The 17,297-nt window shown below is 46.1% G+C and overlaps 1 protein-coding gene across 1 annotated transcript in view; it reads right to left on the reverse strand.

Moving 5' to 3' along the window:
• efnb1 (ephrin-B1) overlaps nt 1-8,936 on the reverse strand; it is a 57,765-nt gene extending 48,829 nt beyond the window's left edge. Inside the window, exon 1 of the mRNA XM_053428951.1 lies at nt 7,956-8,936. Coding sequence (XP_053284926.1) covers nt 7,956-8,071 — 116 coding nt within the window. The 5' untranslated portion in view covers nt 8,072-8,936. The remainder of the gene's footprint in view (nt 1-7,955) is intronic.
• Nucleotides 8,937-17,297: the final 8,361 nt, after the last annotated feature.

Raw genomic sequence — 17,297 nt, forward strand, 5'->3', positions numbered from 1 at the left:
ACACAGAGCCCCGGCGCGCGGCAAATCCCAGGCCCAGCCCTCGTGGACAGAGGGGCCGGGGCCGGGCCTGGGAGCCGCGGGAGCCCCACAGGCCTTTTCTTCCAGCTCCTCTCACCAGCACAAGGGGGACTGGGGTCATGCTGGGAGTTTGCTTAGAAAAGGCTCAGCCAAGACTTGGCAGTATGGGTTAACGGAGGCATGCATATATACTCACACACACACACACACACACACACACACACACAAACTAGAAGGCTTTTGGGGCTGTCTCTCTTGCCTGTGGGCATGGTGGGAAAAAAAATTAAGTCGGGGGGGGGGGGGGGGGGGGGGGGAGGAGGAAAGATAAAAGATAAATCAAACCTCCAGTTAACATCTGAAAAAATTTGGGACACACACTCCGAGAGACGGAGCAAGAGAGGGACTGCTCAAGTTAGATTACCGGAGAAATTAGTGGTTTTTCGCTCGATTGCCTGGGGAGCCTAATAGTGGTAAAGTCCTGAGGATTATACACTGTGCCATTTCCATGCTCCCCCTAATAGTCTCCATGTCCTGCCTCTGTATGCCATAGATGGATTATGATGCTTTATAATTAACATGGGGGAGGGGGGCTGTTACAGTCCGCCCGTCTGCCACGGTGACACACTTACGGGGGGTGTCCCTTGGGAAAGGGCGGCTTCCATACCACACCACTATTCCATTACTTTATCATTCTATCATTCTATTATCCTACCACTCCATTCAATTACACTGTCACTCCATTAGTGTACTCATAAGAGTGAACAAAGAGCTCCATGATGATCATTAATGATATGTTCCAGGCTGGTTGGGTATGGTCATGCTTCATTCACTGTCTACCTGTAAAATAATAATCTTTTTACTCCCCTTTATTCTTTTTATAGGAGTCATAATTATATCATGTTATATTAAATTATATTATATTATTGTTGAGTGTTGTAAAATGAGTTATTGGGCAGAAAAAAATACTTGAGAGTCAGAGATAAAAGTTTGACTATTATAATTTCTTAAATCTGACCTCCTACCATTTTTTTCTTTGCATTAAATAATTTATTTAGAATTATAATTACTTTGTCTAACACATATGTAAACATATATATTTCTCAATTTTGTAGCTGTGCTTTTTCAATCAGAAAATTGGTAAATTCATTATGAGGCTGGTAGAGCAGATAACAAATCTATATTAAAACACTCAATATTATATTATATTATTATTTATCATTACATATATTATAATAATTGTTTAAGTTATATTTAATCCAAATGTCATTCTTTCTTGTAATTTTGTAATTGCAGATGAAAGTTGTGGAAATATTTAAAGTTGCCAGTAAACCTTGAGTTAACATGTTTTTAGTCTGGAATGTGTTTTGTATATATTTACACGCAGATGAAAGCTCCTGAAGTGCTTGTAAATCTATTGATAAAGTTAGTAAATGGACCTTGGGTGAAGATTTTTTTATCTTTTTGTTTTTCAGTCCAAAAAAAGCAAGTTATCGACATTTACATCATAGTTTATAGAAAACTCGGTTTCTCATCGAAACCACAACTGCCCTGCCCTATTCATTTTGTTGTCATTATTTGTTGGGATCCATCATCCCCTTCCCCTAAGTCCTGGCACGCTAAATTCAAACTTTCCCACAAAAGTCTTTGGAGTGCCACAAACTCGGGGAAAACAGCTCCCTCGCTGCCTGTGTGCCGGTGACAACTCATGACGTCTTAAAGAAACTGGTAGTGCAGCTGGCTGTTAAGGCTGCCTGCCCGCTGTTTGAGCCCGGCGACTGATGAGGTCTGCCTCCACGGCACAGAGGGGTTCTCTGAGAAAGAGTTAAGTCTATGAGGTCAGTCCGGAGGAGGAGGTTACGAGTTCCCGAGTCGTAGCTGCAGGGGTAATGGTTTTAGAGATGGCTGTCACACAGATCCGTTCCACTGTCCAACACCGCCACTGATCTACACCAACCCAAGTCTGCTTGCTTTTCAAATGCTCAACTTCTCTCTCTCCTGTCCCCCTTTCTTCTTTCTCCCTCTCTTTTCCCCATCGCACTGACACATGGAAGTAATCTGGGAGCTCTATGCTGGACTGAAAGGATGTGCGGTTGAGCCCAGGGCTGCGTTTCAACGCTCTACATTAGCTTCCTTTCCTCTCCTGTTTAATCCCCTTATTTTCCAACTGCTCTTATGTAAAAGAACTAAGATGGCAAACAAAAGGCAGACTCTGCCCATTCAACTTTTTCCCCCACTTCCTGTAACTCTGCGTTCCCTCGTTTTCTCTCGATTCGAGTTGAGGCAGCGTGTAGAAATCGTTAAGGGGACGCTTTCCAGCACCAGCGCCTTGTGCCTCTGCTTGGCAGAGCTGGGGCTGATGGGAACTTCCTGGCCGCTGCCAGCCAGGCCTCCGTCTAATGAAGGCCGGCCACTAACTGCCTGTGAGGCAGCCACTGTTTCAGCCTCTCCACACTCGTCCACCGCTCGGCCCTCAACACTTTCACAGGGGCACACTGGCACGCTCCTAACACTTCCTTAATGCTCCACTGTGGCTGAACAAAGAACAATAGCACACCGACATGCACTCTCAGGAACTCATTCACTCCCATAATCCTATACTTGTCCCTTTCACATGAGCCTTAATGTCCTTTAATTGCAGCATGGACACAGAAACCAAACACACAATACTCACATTGATTTGCAGTTTTTTTTTCATAAAATAAATGGACTTGCGATTATTAGACCATGCAGATACAGACCAAATATTTAAAAAAAATACTTTGTGATTATCTTAATACATTTCAGTCTGAAATTATTTTTGTTTTATGTATAAATAAAAAATATGTTGAGTAATGCAAAGTTTCGACAATTTGTCATAGTTTTTATGAGTCACCACCGACAACCTAATCCTTTGTCTGTCCCGCCTATGTGTGCGTTTTGTTGTTCCGAACTCTGGTTGTCAAGACACTGTAAATTGTCTATTTGGGATCATTTTTAGTTGTTGAATATTTTATCTTTTACTCTTTTGGTGGGTTTTCTTAGGTTGATTTTTTGTTCCTACGAGATAAAAAAGTTAAAATTGCTCAACCTCCAAAACACAAAGATGTGAATTTAAAATTGTGAAAACAGAGAAGTAAGAAATGCCCACACAAAACATGCTGGAAACAAAATATTAGTTTGATAAATTAGAAGGGGAAAATCCATTATATGTGTCGGTAATATGAAGCTATACTATATGTGTCATGAGACTATATAATAAATGTTTTTAATTCCTGGATAAGCCAAAAAAAACTCAGACATTCCTGTCTGATTAGTGTAACAGTTTCTCAGCTGGTTGTAGAAATTTCAGAACATCACATTATCCACTGATACTGTGAAGAAACTCAATAAACTGTAAAAGGAGGTCTCGTCAACATGTGGTGGATTTCTAAAGCTGCTGTTGATTATTTTTCGGTCAACTAACTAATAAAGTCTAATCTTTTCAGAACTCCCATCTGGTTCACTGCATTCTGCTGTGAACGTGGTGAAACAGTGTCTATAATGTGGAGTTGAAATTGAAAGGAAACCAAACTACGGGACCAGTTTCAACGTCGGGCAGTGCCCCATGCACACGAGAGAAAAGAGCTGGAAATTAGTTGCAAGCCGGGGGAACGGGGCTCGGTTTCATGTGCACCGCTGCTTGGATATAAAGAGATGTACGCATCAATAACACACAAAAGGCACAATGATCAGTTTTCAGTGATGTGGCAGCCAAAACCACCAGTGGATAAAGTGAGTCCATCTGGAGCGAAACCGGGATGGAAAAAACGCATTTTTTCTTTCCCCTGAAACGTCCTAAGGCCGCGCAGCCCCCTTCTCTGTGAGCCCAGGTGCCTCACATAGATAACCAAATGAAGAATCTGTCGTTCCACACCGCTGAAACAACAGTCCCGTCCGCACAGAAGTGCACACACACACACACACACACACACACACACACACACACACACACACACAGAGCAAACGCAGCTGTCCTTACAGCGAGACACAGGGTGCCTTTTTGCAGAACCCTGGGCCAGTTGCTTTCCGCAAGTATTTCTTACTGGTCGGCCTTCGCTCTTTCTCCCTGAGTGGGGCTCAGGCTCTAAGTCCTCTCTGTGTGTAATGAGATCTGTATCAGAGGGAAACATGATCAGAGTCTAAAGGGGGAGAGAAAGGGGGAACTCGGGGAGGCAAGGAGAGAGAAGGTGTATATCGCAAAAGGGGTAAAATGGGTAAAGGCGGCGGGGAAGAAACAAAAACAGGCCTCTGACCGCTCAGCGGTGACCCGCACCCAGCGTACCGGCAGAGAGGAGCTTTCGGTGAGACTCTAGCGAGGAACCAAATCCTGTTTATGGACTCGTCCTGAAGTTTCATCCTGCTCTTGTTCAACAGGTTGCGGCAGTTTCACGTTTTGCAACTGCAGCTTGTTTTTGTAGGCTCCTGTTGAAACCCTGCTTATGTTTGAGTGTGAGCTTTTGTGAACGCCACCCCAAAGCAAAGGTCTCTCTGTGTTCCAGAATGAAGCTTTAAACAACAGCAGCTTCCACCAGCGAAAGCAGAAGTTAGTTTTTCCCTTCTTCCTGTTTCATTGCCGCAAAACTCTAATAATAAAATCAGAACTAGAATTTTAATTAAGCCTTCTGTGTACCTACTCTACTAGGAGCAAACAAATACAATTATGCGGCTTCCAAATGGCATTTAAAAATAAACTTCCCACCTTATGGTGTTTTTCCCCCCCTAGAAAAAAAATAACAAATTTGTTTTTCTGCCTTGCTAAATATCACGGTGGTAATCAAATCCAGAGTAATCATCGAACTCACTGAACCTTTAAACCACGCAAGCACGTTACACACCGAATCAGTCGACTGTTAAACTGTGAGCCAGGCGGCCGAGGTCAACGACCGGCGAAATAAGATGAGTAAGTAAAGGCCCGCAGCAACACAGGCTCCAGTTGACTTTTATCAGCACAAACACCTCCCTCTGTTAGGCTATTTTGTGTTCTTTTTTTAGCGGGGCTTCATAAAAATGTCAAAGTGTTTCCGAGGCCTCAACGAAATGCAGGGGGGGGGGGGGGGTTCAACGCGAGTGCAACGGACTCCTGGCCGGGCCGGGGCTGCCTGATTTCAGAAGGTGTGTGTGTGTGTGTGTGTGTGTGTGTGTGTGTGTGTGTGTGTGTGTGTGTGTGTGTGTGTGTGTGTGTGTGTATGTTTCCCAGCTCCCATCCTCCTGTTTGTCTCCTGGGCGGCTGCAAACAGACTGTGGAGGAGCTGCAGGGTCATGGGGTAAATATTAGCAAAGGACGCGCAGGATCCTCTCGAGGCAACCTTGTCAGATTATCGTGCAAAAAAAGAGAAAATTGGCAAGGCAGCAGCATTCCTGAGCACGCTGCGAATGTGCCCGTGAGAGTGTACGCTCCTCTCAGTATGTGCCTGTACATCGCGGTGGCTGTGCAGGTCCAGCCAAACCGATGGGACGTGATCAGTCATAACAAAGTGACATTTTCTGGCGTAATCCCACTCAGCTAAATGAGAGCTAATCCGATTTGCGCTGATCAAATGTTAGACGGTTCTCTACCGGCTGGGGACGCTGACACATCCAGCCTCCTTCTGCACGGCTGCACCCCCCACCGTCACACACACACACAACCCCTCCCATTCCGCTCATCTGGCCCCAAATTAAATACCAAAAAAAAAGGTCTCATACATCCTGCAGCACAGCTACAGAACTATTTGGATGATTCTTTCTTCCTCTTTTATCCAGATGGGGTGAATGTTGGTGATGGATGTCGCATGCTCCAGCGTGCTGGGGTGAAATCAATTAAGAAAACCCCAGTTATTGATAATGCCGGAGTGGGAGTGATGGCATCCTCACATGGAAATCCATAACAGAAGGAACACTCAAGGGGGGACCTATACATAGACCTGCACACACACATAGAAACACACACACACCATAGTGGCCCAAACCTGCTGGTTTCCTACACTTTGTCTCATAACTCATGGCCTGTGGGGAGGCGCTGGTATTGTTATATTCTGTGTGCATGTGGTACAGTGTGCAAGCAGAGGGCCAGATTAATTTATTAGCCAAGGCGGCAGTGCTCCCCAAAGTGGGAACAGGAAGTGAGACCTCGTAAATCTAGATAAGTCACAAGATAGTGTTCTGTACATTTCTATAGGCCTCCCTCTCTTTCTCCCAGTGTGGGTTATCACTGCGCCGCAACATAGAGGACAAGACAAGTGAGATGGGAAGTTTAAAAAAAACAAAAAAAAAACAGCCAAGACAGATGTTGATTGTCGTAAAAAAATATTCCTTTTTTATTGCCTATCAAGACACCGAAAAAACAGGTTTGTCTTTTGTTATTGCAAAGGGGTGCACACAGCGAGATAATTGTGTATTGTTTTCTGAGGCGCAGAGCAGCAGGATGATTAGGTTGAGGGAACACTTTGCAGAGTGCATTATTGTTCCACTGTGAACTTTATGAAATATTCGGCCGGCGTTGGGGATTTTTTACAAGTGGAGGAACAGATGGAGAAGTGATCTTCCAGTCCCTTGAAGAACCAGAGTGGTAAACTGTCCTGGACATTCCCCGAAGGTGACATCATCAATCAATAAAGGCCTCAACCGTCCCCTCTTTTCATTCAACTTACCCATGGCTGACACAAAGTGTGAGGGTGTCTGTGTGCCCGGGTAATATGTGTGTGTGTGTGTGTCCGATGACGCTCATTGTTCCACTACCTCTGCAGCCAGATAAAAGCTGATGGGCCGTAGTCTCAACCATTAGGGCCCGGGCCCCACACACATATCTACACACACTCCAGTGAACACGGCAGGCAATATTCATACTCACTGACTGCACAACGAGCTCCTATGACATCTGACATTTGGGGGATACATCATGGATTCACTTGACTGAGTAAGTTCTAGTTAGAAGCTGGTCGAGCTACTCTCCATTTCCCCTCGGTGCTGTGCAGCTCAAATGAAGGTCAGCTCCAGAAATACAGGAGATCCTTTTTTTCCCCTCTCTCCTCCTCTTTCTCTCTTTCAGTTTGTTTCCCCCACCTCGTGTACGCTTTCCAACGTCATGCAAATGTGGGAGTCGAGCCTAAGTGGGTGATAATTGTTGCCAGAGTGTGTTTTATTATGAGCAGTCTGGGCTCACTCTGTTTGTTTTGATGGGAATAATATGAATGTTCAGGAAAAAAATTGCTTCGGCTGCTTTGCCTTTTTGAGGAAGTTGATTTGATGTTGAGAAATTATAAGCTGGATCCCGAGCCAGGACAATTAAGAAGAAACAAATCTAGATTAATTTCAAGCCTTTGCTGCCTCTGATATGAGGAATAAACATCTGATCGTACATTTTTCTGTGGGATTTCAAAGTTGGGAGAGCTGGGCCCTCTCCGAGGCCATGACGCAGCCCGTGTCCAGGTCTCCTGACACGGGCAGAGAGGAGGAAACACCCCCGGTAACATCCTCAGCCTCTCGGCACCTTTACCAGAGTTTCCTGTCATTCTTTACACAGCAAATTAGAGATACTGCAGGGGAGAGGTGGACCAACCCTCAGGTGTATTTAAGACCTTCGGCCTGGTAAAATACAGGTGCATGTAATAGAGTCATAAGAAACCCTTCATTACATTGGATTAGGTTTGAAACACTGTAGATTGCAAATGCTTGTGCCTCCTGTGTTTCTCTGCTGTTGGGAAATTCCCCCACCGAGGAATAAATTCAGCACCAAACTCTGCATGTGGCAATTAAATCTAAATAAATTATGTTCTATTTTGGGGGATAATTACTACATTCAACAGTACATTAAACCCAACTCGGAACACAAAGGCAACTTTTCTCCAGTAATGTCCATTCCTCCCTCCATTACGCACACACACACAGACAGACCCAGCGCGTTTGGCAAGCTTAGGCACAAAATGAAACAGGAGACTTACTTGGGATTCTGCGAGCTCCAGATTATAGACTCCATCAACTTCGCCGAAGGTAGCGCCGACCTGCACAGTAAAATAAAGATCCAGAGGTAATACTTCCAACAAGCGAGTCCCGCCATTCTGATCGGTGAGCGGACAACAGCGGACGGAGTGCGGCCGAGGAACTCGGAACAAGTCGGGCGCACGGTGCGCCTGGCAGCCTTTAAGCGCGGTGGGAAGGTGAGCAACGATCAGTCGGGAGCATGTGAGGTCGATGCCAGATACATGTCCCGCTGGACAACACGAAATGCTCCACACCCGCGGGTCCTTCACTGAACTGTCCGCAGGAGCTCCCCCGGGTTCTCCCCGTTGTTGTTGACGGGATGTGGACGGAGCGCAGCCCCGAGTGTCCTGGATGACCTGTGGCTCAGACACCCACAGCCCTTCACGGCCTCTGATGCTCCACGGAGGTCGACTCGGCGATGCGATCTGATGCGCTGTGGAACAGATCTAACCAGTTTGCTGTGGAGACACGATGCGGCGGCTGATGTCTTTGTCAGACCTCTCTCTCCTGGCGGTGTCTGTACCTGTCGCTGTAGATCCCCCCCCTCCCTACAGATGACCACGTTCATCCATCAGTCACAACTCCGCAGCACGCTGGGAATGTCGAGGTCCACTTCATTCCAGTGTTATCTTTCACTCCTCCTCCTCCCTCCTGCTATTCTCCCCTGCGAAGGAATTGAGTTTCTATTGTAAATATGTCTCTCAGCGTGTTGCGCTCCAGCCTCTGTAGTCCCGGCAGCAGCGCAGTGGCATGCCGGTGCGTAAAATATCTAGCAGCCACGTCCCCGCCTCTCTCCGAGGTGAAGGTTATCGACCCGCTCACCAGCCCGATCCGTGGCTGGGAATCCGCTCTGCCAACCTGTCCATAGCCGGTGTGTCTCTTTTGGTTCAAGCCGTGCGTGACAGAGGAAACACTCACCGCTGCTGCTCCGGTGCGTGCGGCGGCTCCAGCTCGAATGTAACCCGAGCACCGAGCGAGGCTCAGGAGGAGCGGGGGACAGCCCACAGAGCGCGCCGCGGCCAATCACAGCGCTCGGTCCGAACTTGGAAGCAGGAAGCGCACGCATTTATGGGGACGTGGAGGGGGTGGATGGTGGAGGGTGGAGAGAGGGAGTGTGTGTGTGTGTGTGTGTGTGTGTGTGTGTGTGTGTGTTTGGGGGGGGGGGGGGGGGGGGGATCTGTTATTGGGCTGACCCCCACATCTCCATCCCCCCCACCTCGGCCCGAGCCATCGACCCAAATTGAAATGGACTTTGGTGTTAGGCCTATTCGTCATACTGAAAAGCTTTTCGGTGATGGGGGGGGGGGGGGGTGAACTAGCGTGATAGGCCGCTGGAGCGTGCGTAAAAGTGCTTACAGGAGCAAAAAGGAAAGAAAGAAAAACCTTCGGCCCCTTTAAGTCCAGAACCTGACATGTCCCAGCAGCAGATCCCCCCCCCCCAACCAAACATATATGCCATAACATTTTTACAACATAAGCCTGTGAAAATCTTCCTGCAGGGAATCACAATTACGTCTGTAGTAGGTATGGGGATAAGTGGATTTGTGATATTTTTCTCTGTGCAATAATATTATGAGCCTATTTTAAGTTGATATGCATTTGAAGTGTTTAAAAGCCCTTAAGGGTAACTGTATAGGATTACAGTATGTTATTTTAGTCCTGTCTTTTTCTTCCTTGAAGGGAATGATGATTAATGGTCTCTTTGGATCTCTTCCTAGTTGTCCCCTTTCTGAAATAATGAACTGCATGAGAACTTAGTCTCCAGTGACAGTGGACAATAGACGCTGGGTATCCTATAGTCATTGGGCCATTCATTCTTTGAGGAAGAAACGCTTGACACATAATTGATCATGTCCATGTCTGTGCCCCCTTTGTGCGTGCGTGCACGTTTGTGTGCGTGTGTGTGTGTGTGTGACAGAGAGAGAGAGAAAGAGGGACAGTTTCCCTTCATTTCCCTATATTTATTCAACCAATGTCGCCCCCTGTCGGCTCTGGTGAAAAAGACCCAGAGGAACACAGGAGGGGAATTTGTTATAATTGGAGAGGAAAGATAACAGACATTCAAATACACGTCCGTTGGTTCCAGAAATTTATTTTATTACATCCTGTTATCGGCTGACAGCCCATAAATCTTTACAAAACAATGAGCTCAGCGTCAGTTTAACACCACAAATAATTATACTCTCTAATTACCTCAGTGTATTTATGTGTGTGTGTTTGTGTGTGTGTGTGTGTGTGGGTGTGTGTGTGTTTGTGTGGTGTCAAAAAAGTTGGAGAGTGCCATAGCTGCAGTGCAGACCATCAGCGTGTTGCCATAGTAATGGCAAACACAGGCCAGTTGCCACAGAGGCTGGCATGTCCCCCTCTGATGGCCGGGATGTATGGGATACCTGATACCTTAACAGCCAATCAAAAGGTCACATATAGATACCTGATCTGCTGCGAGCCAATGAGACGCCTCCTGGATGGGCAAAATGTTGATGGTTGCCACAGCTGCGTCCAAGGCCGAGTGACCGGTGGATGCAGGACAATGATGGCGGACATGCCAAGCTGTTGTTGTAAGAGTGCGATTTAATCACAGTCCAGGATCAGGAGAATAATAAACATGTTACTGGCTCAGTGCAATGTTAAATAGACATTTGCCGTGGGAAGCAATACAACGTTTCATGACTATATAGACTTTAGCAGTACACATGCCAGGAGAACCTCATTTTATATATAGTACAAGAGGATTATAGACGATACGTAGCAGATAATGGACTGGGCACTTTACTCTACATCAGCACAACTTAACAGCGCAGCGCATAGAGGGACAAAGGAGTGTATTATTGAGCATAGCCTTCATGTACAGTCACACACTCCAAGGAAGGAAATCTGATATTTTTTTCCCTCCTCACCCAACCTCATATGAAATAGTGACATTTCCAAGGAATGAGGTCATGGTGTTAATCTGTATAGGTGGCTGATTAGGGCCTCTAAAAATATCCAGAGTGTACTTTGATACCACAGAAGCTCATAAAACAGATGGTTGATATGCTTTAGACAGGAACAGGGTGGCAACTTATCATATTAATGATTAATAGTCGTTTCAATTGATTATATTATATCTCGGATCCCAAGGCAACGTCTTCAAGCTGCTGGTTTACAGCCACATGTTTGCTCTGTGAGGGTGTCAATGCTCTTGGCACACAGTGGTGCTTTGAGCTACATGCAAATGTCAGCATTCTAACATGAGCACCGTGTGCTCAGCGCTTGTTTGTAACTAAGTATATTTACTTAGTTGCTGTACTTAAGGGCTTTTTTCGTGTATCTGTACTAAACTGAAGAAGATTTATTTTTACTTTTACTTCAATATATATATATCAGCAAATATCTGTACTTTCTTCTTTTTTACAATGCATTGTGTTACCTGTTCACAATATTTGTAATAATATTAAAACTATTCAATAAGGATCTAATCACAGCAGGTAGGAAACATTAGTCCGGGACTCAAACATAAAGATAAAGTAGACTGTTGCATTACAGAATACTTACCAAACTGAGTTCTGACCAGTTGCTGCTCACACATGGGGTGGGGAAACTCTGGCGTCTCTTTCTCTAATCTGATCTGTGAGAGAATTCAACTCAACTCAGAAATTCAAAAATATTCTCACCACAGTAATTAATTTAATTCTGCATTTAAATTAAATTAAATAATACACTGACACGTCCTACAGGGTGGTCCCCTCCGGTCCTGTCAGGTCACAGTCAGGGTGAATGAAACACACGTAGCTGTTACGTGCTATCTCTGACAACCATCATGGCGACTGTGAACAAAAGAACAGGCGATGTGGAATGTTGTGTTTTCCAAGAGAAATGGACAAACGATTATTTTTGGTCGAGGTAAAAGAAAAAACCAGTGGGCCCAGTTTCCAGGGACGTGCTCACAGAGTTGAAATAGTCCAATCCGGAGCGTGATTACAGCTGGAAACATGCAGCTGAACTGGACCAGTTACAAGGACCTATGTGCTCGGATAAAGTTAATGCTCTTTGGTGGAGTTTGTGTTCCCAACAAGCCTCTTTCACAAAACCACATTCTGACAGAGACAATGTTACGCAGGCAAGTTCTGTGGTGAGTGAGCTAATAGCTGAGAAGCTGAAACCCGGTACAGAGGGAAACTTTGTGAAGGGGCCTTGTTGAAGCTGCGGAGCTGCGAGGAGCAGACAAAGTAAAATTGTGCAATGTGTGCAAACACTGGTGCATTTTCCCACATGGCAAGAACAAAAGCCTGCTATGACATCTGAATATGATGCTGAGTGCAAAACTGCTCCAGGCATTTGGCAAAAAGGTTTCAGGACTACAAAAAGCAAACAAAAGGAACTGAACATATTTGTTGAGCTGTTTAATGTGGAGCCAGCTGATGTGCCTGACAGCCTACAACACGTTTCCATCGACCTGCAAAGCAACAACAAGCTCTGAACCGAGAACAACAACTTTCCCATGCACAAGCTCCAAAAGCTCTCTGCACATCTAAGGAGACATGAGTGGAAGTATGCGTCTCTGTTTGGGACAACCTACTGCTGTGAGCAGCTCCTTAAAAACCGACTCTTGTAAAGACTCAGCTCCGCTCACGTCTTACCGACCTGGAAAACCAGCTGAGAGTAGCTTCGTCATCACCTATTACCTCCTACTTTTTATATGACCATAAAAAACACAGAGCCCCGCCCTGTGGTTGTATACCTCCGCCAACCAGTGCAGTTTCAGTCTATATAAGACTTTTTCCAGATTCATGAAGTCACCGCGACCTTTGATTGCTGAAATCTATACAGATCATCTTTGAGGTCAAGGGACAACTGGTCAAAATCGCAAGAAAATTCCTCAAACTGGGCCTGAGATGTCATGTTTAGAAGGACAAAAACGGCTTTGTGAGGCAAGTGACCTTGGCCTTTGACCTCCTAATTAATATCAGGTCATCCTTGAGTCAAAGTGAATGTTCGTGCCAAATGTACGGAAATTCCCACTGGGTGTTCCTGATATAACACAAGAGGTCACTGTGACCTTGACCTTTGACCCTTGACTACCACAAGCTTATCAGTTCTTCTTGGAGTTCAATATATTAACTAAGTTTGAAGAAATGTACTGAACACGTTCATTCACAAGGCAAAGGCTGTGCCTATTAAAGTCACAGCAACTTTGACCTTTGATCACCAAAATCAAAACAGTTCATCCTTGAGTCTAACTGACTAACGTTTGTAAGACATTTGTGGAAAAACCCCTTCAGGCATTTATTAACGGATCATGTTCACAATAAGGGGACGGACTTCCTGACGGACAACCCGAGAGACATTATGCTTCTGGCTCCAAATAAAAATAACAAAAACTGCTAAGAGCACAATGTATGTGTTGTTACTAACCCTGTTTTACAGACTTAAGTCAAATAAACTAAAATCCCCAAACAAATGTTGACATGACAAAAAACAAGTCACGCTCACAAAGGATCAGTGTGTCAGTTGAACTCAGGCTTTCATGTTCTTTGAAAAGTCCTGAATGTTTGGACTTCACAGTTAAACCTAGTGTCATTGGTGTAGTGGGGTTTTACAGTGTGGGGAAACCTGCACACATTTTCAGAAAGGTCTCTAATCAAAGGCACTGATGGTTTTGCACATACAAAGTGCTGGAGAATCATTTGTGCATACACAACACACAGGAATAGTGATCGCCTCCTTTAGTGTTGACAGACGTGTTTGCAAATCTGTGTTTTTTGAAGGGGAGGTTCTCAACTGATCATCAAAACTGTAAATTTGTATTTTCCTTCCAATCATCACTTTGAGCTCTAACATGGAGAATAGTCATTTGCTGGACAACTCTTGTTTTCTTCTCTCTAAACCTCCAAGATGAACCCGTGGTGCTGAGGACACAGCTCCCTTCTCCAGTCTGATATTTACACTGAGCAAACACTGAAACCATGACATCATCATTCCTGAGTGAAGCCGCAGTGGGCCTGCAGTCGGTCCAGCAACCTCTCAGTGAAAATAAATCACAGCTAAAGTGGCCTCTTCTTGCTTTTAATCTGCCCTTAATGAAGTCTGGCACATTTCCCTCCGGTGCAGCCCGGTGACACAGGGGCCAGGGCCGGAGACCAGGGGGCTGTGGCCCCGGCCGAGGTTGTGAGAGATGTGATGTTAAGAGGGGGCTGTATGGATCCAGGTAAGAGCGGAGCCCCATCGGCATGCACAGGGTCAAGTGGTTAACCCTCGTTATCTGGAGAGGACGAGGAACATGTGACTCAGACGTTCCAGCTGTAATCAATATCGAACAGCCATTAACCACTGAGACAACAGGACACACACACACTCACACACACACACACACACACACACACACACACACACACACACACACACATAGCCTACAAGCACTTAGCAGCACATGTTTCCCGTCCGTCTGACGCACTGTAAAGTGTTCACTAAAGGAAACACAAGGGCATAAACGCAAACAACACAGATTCACTCCAAACACCGGTCCAGCTGCAACAGTGGGAAAACTCTGTTAATGTAAACCAACTATTTTCGGAGGCGGACCCTTAAAAAAGTTGTTGTATGAGCTCTTCAGGCTGCTTTGATTTGACTGTAACATCGACGTGGGCCAAACACAACAGCCGGGGCATCATTTCCTGTTTGTGGCTGATTGCTGTCCAGACGTCTTCCTCCTCCTCATCTCTCTCTCTCTTTCTCTCTCTCTCTCTCTCTCTCTCTCTCTCCCTCTCTCTCTGTTCTCGTTCTGCTGCTTCACTCCACCTCCTGTCCTCCACTCATCTAAGCCATCACGACTGACAGGAAAGCGCTGATTAGAGACAAACAGCAATCTGAGCTAAACATGTCCTAAATTTAACATCGCGGCAGCCGGAGATGTGAGCGAAACCCCGTCTTCTTCTCCTCTCTCCCCTTCTCACATATCAGTAATTAGGGCTGATAAGGAGCCGAGACAATAGATGTTTCGTGTAACCGTCTGTGTCTACATATAAACATTGTGGAAACACGATAACAATCTTGATTAGTAGCTGGGATGTGATCCTCCCATCTACCCTCACCGCAGCTCCCTGCATTTTTTAAGACTTCAGCCTCTCAGCTCAGATTAGAATTTGAAAAGAGAAATTGTCCTTTGATGCTTATTATCAAAGACACTGACGCTTAACAATTCCCTGCGAAAACACTGAGGCAGAAAGTTGGGACGCACGCAGACTCACACGTGGTATTAACTGGCTGTGATTATTTGTTAGGGTAAACAGCATTTTGTAGGCCCCGTGGCCAGAGGGGTTTAGAAGAAGAGCTAAATTGATGGAGAGAATATGCCAAATGCTGGCCTGGGGGTGCTGTTCTGTCCATTCTAATAGAATTACAAGCCTCTGATAGATGAGTCCTTTCTCCGAGGCTACTTGTCTGTCAAACATTAGGTCACACTCAGCTTCCACATGCGGGAGGGGAGGGGGAGGTGGAGAGGGGCTCAAGGCATAGAGAAGAAAACGTCTGGAGAGGTGCCTCACCCGCTGCCAAGAAAAGGAGGGCAACAAAAGTGGAAAAAGGGGGTTAGGGGAGAGAGGGAGGTATGGGTGAAAAAAAGAAAGGGTGAGAACTGCTGAAAGAGAGTGAAATGAGTGAGGGTGGGGGTTAAAGAAAGGGGAGAGAGTGAGAGGGGTACAAAGGAGCGCATTCGAAATCCACTCTAATCAAGGCCTGTGTGATGGACAGGAGCTGCGGACGTGCCTCCTTTTCATTCTGAGTGTGTGTGTGTGTGTGTGTGTGTGTTTGTGTATCTGTGTGTGTGTGTGTGTGTGTGTGTGTGTGTGTGTGTGTGTGTGTGTGTGTGTGTGTGTGATCGGTGTGATCGGTGTGACGATGGGAGGGGCCGGGCCTCTAGTAGAGATGTCTACTGCCAGCAGCCTGAATGGGACAAAGACCTGAATAGAAACTTCAAAGCGACCTCTGTGAGCTTATTCCCCCTCCTCTCTTCTTCACAGGCTCTTGGCTGTGTGATGGTCAACAAGCTCCTTCTCAAGTGCTGTGTGTGTGTATGTGTGTGTCTGTGTGTATGTGTGTGTGTGTACGCACAGCATGTGTGATTTTGTTTTCCCCCGTCTGTTATTTTCTGACTGCTACATGCATTTCTTGGCAGCTTTGCGTGCTGTGTGGATTTCAAAGTGTGTCTCTGCCTGCGTGCGTGCGTGTGTGCGTGTGTGTGTGTGTTTGTGTGGATTTTCTGTCATGCATGTTTGAGGATGTGTGTGTGTGTGTGTCTGTTTACTTTTAAGAGCAGACTGCAGGATGCAGATATAATTGGGGCAGAGGACTCATTGCTCTCCCCCTCTGAACCGAGGCCCTGGCTCTCCTCTTTGGCGGGACTGGAACAGAAGCCGGTCGACCACAAAGCTGACGTGTTGAAGAAATTATCGTTACTAAATGATGGAGGGATTTCACATCTAATCTGATCCCGGTGTCCTTACTGATTTTGGCCCGTGTTATAATCTTGTGCTGTGCGTCATCTAATTCATGTTTGGCTGTGGCTCAGGGCCTCTAATGATCTTCCACTTATCACCCCTCTCCTCTCTCTCTACAGCAGATACCACTCTGAGTGTCTCTCCCGGCAGAGCTAATGGCCTCACACGACTCCGACGACTGCTGCACAGAATCTTTCTGGGGCCCCCGAGAATAACAGGAAGACCCGGGGTGATGGCCAGGGCAGGCAGAAAGATAAGATTTGTGTGTGTGTGTGTATGTGTGTGTGTGTGTGTGTGTGTGTGTGTGTGTGTGTGCGTGTGTCTGTATTGCGGGCTTTGGCGTTTTTGTGATTGTGTGTGTGCATACCTCACATCCGATATCTGTCCTGTCTGAGCCCACTTGCACCAGTCAAGAGTCAGATCTGGCTCCAAAGCCCTCTGGGATCAACATGTCATTGTTCCTGCCTGGTGTCGCTGACATGTCCTCAGTGACATCATCACCCGGGGACACTGAGCAGATGAATCCTCTATCGTCAGTCGCGAAGCTGAAGAGCCGTTGGAATTCAATTCTAATCAGAGAACAGAATAAAGCAGCCCTCAACCACCTCATCAGCGTTGGCTCCCCCACCCCCCTCGCAGGTGCAGCGAGTCGGCGGAGGCTGCTGCAGCTTTGATCGAGCATTTATATTTTAAGGGGAAGAACAAGGGTCCTGCACGCAGCCCTCATAGTGAACGTGCTTTTATTTCAGATCCAGAAGTAGCCCTCGTGTGTTGTGGGGGTAAAATGCAATTTTATGTGAATCACAGAGAATCACATTGAGATAACCT

The sequence above is a fragment of the Pleuronectes platessa genome, chromosome 8 (assembly GCF_947347685.1).
Source record: "Pleuronectes platessa chromosome 8, fPlePla1.1, whole genome shotgun sequence".
Classification (NCBI taxonomy): Eukaryota; Metazoa; Chordata; class Actinopteri; order Pleuronectiformes; family Pleuronectidae; genus Pleuronectes; species Pleuronectes platessa.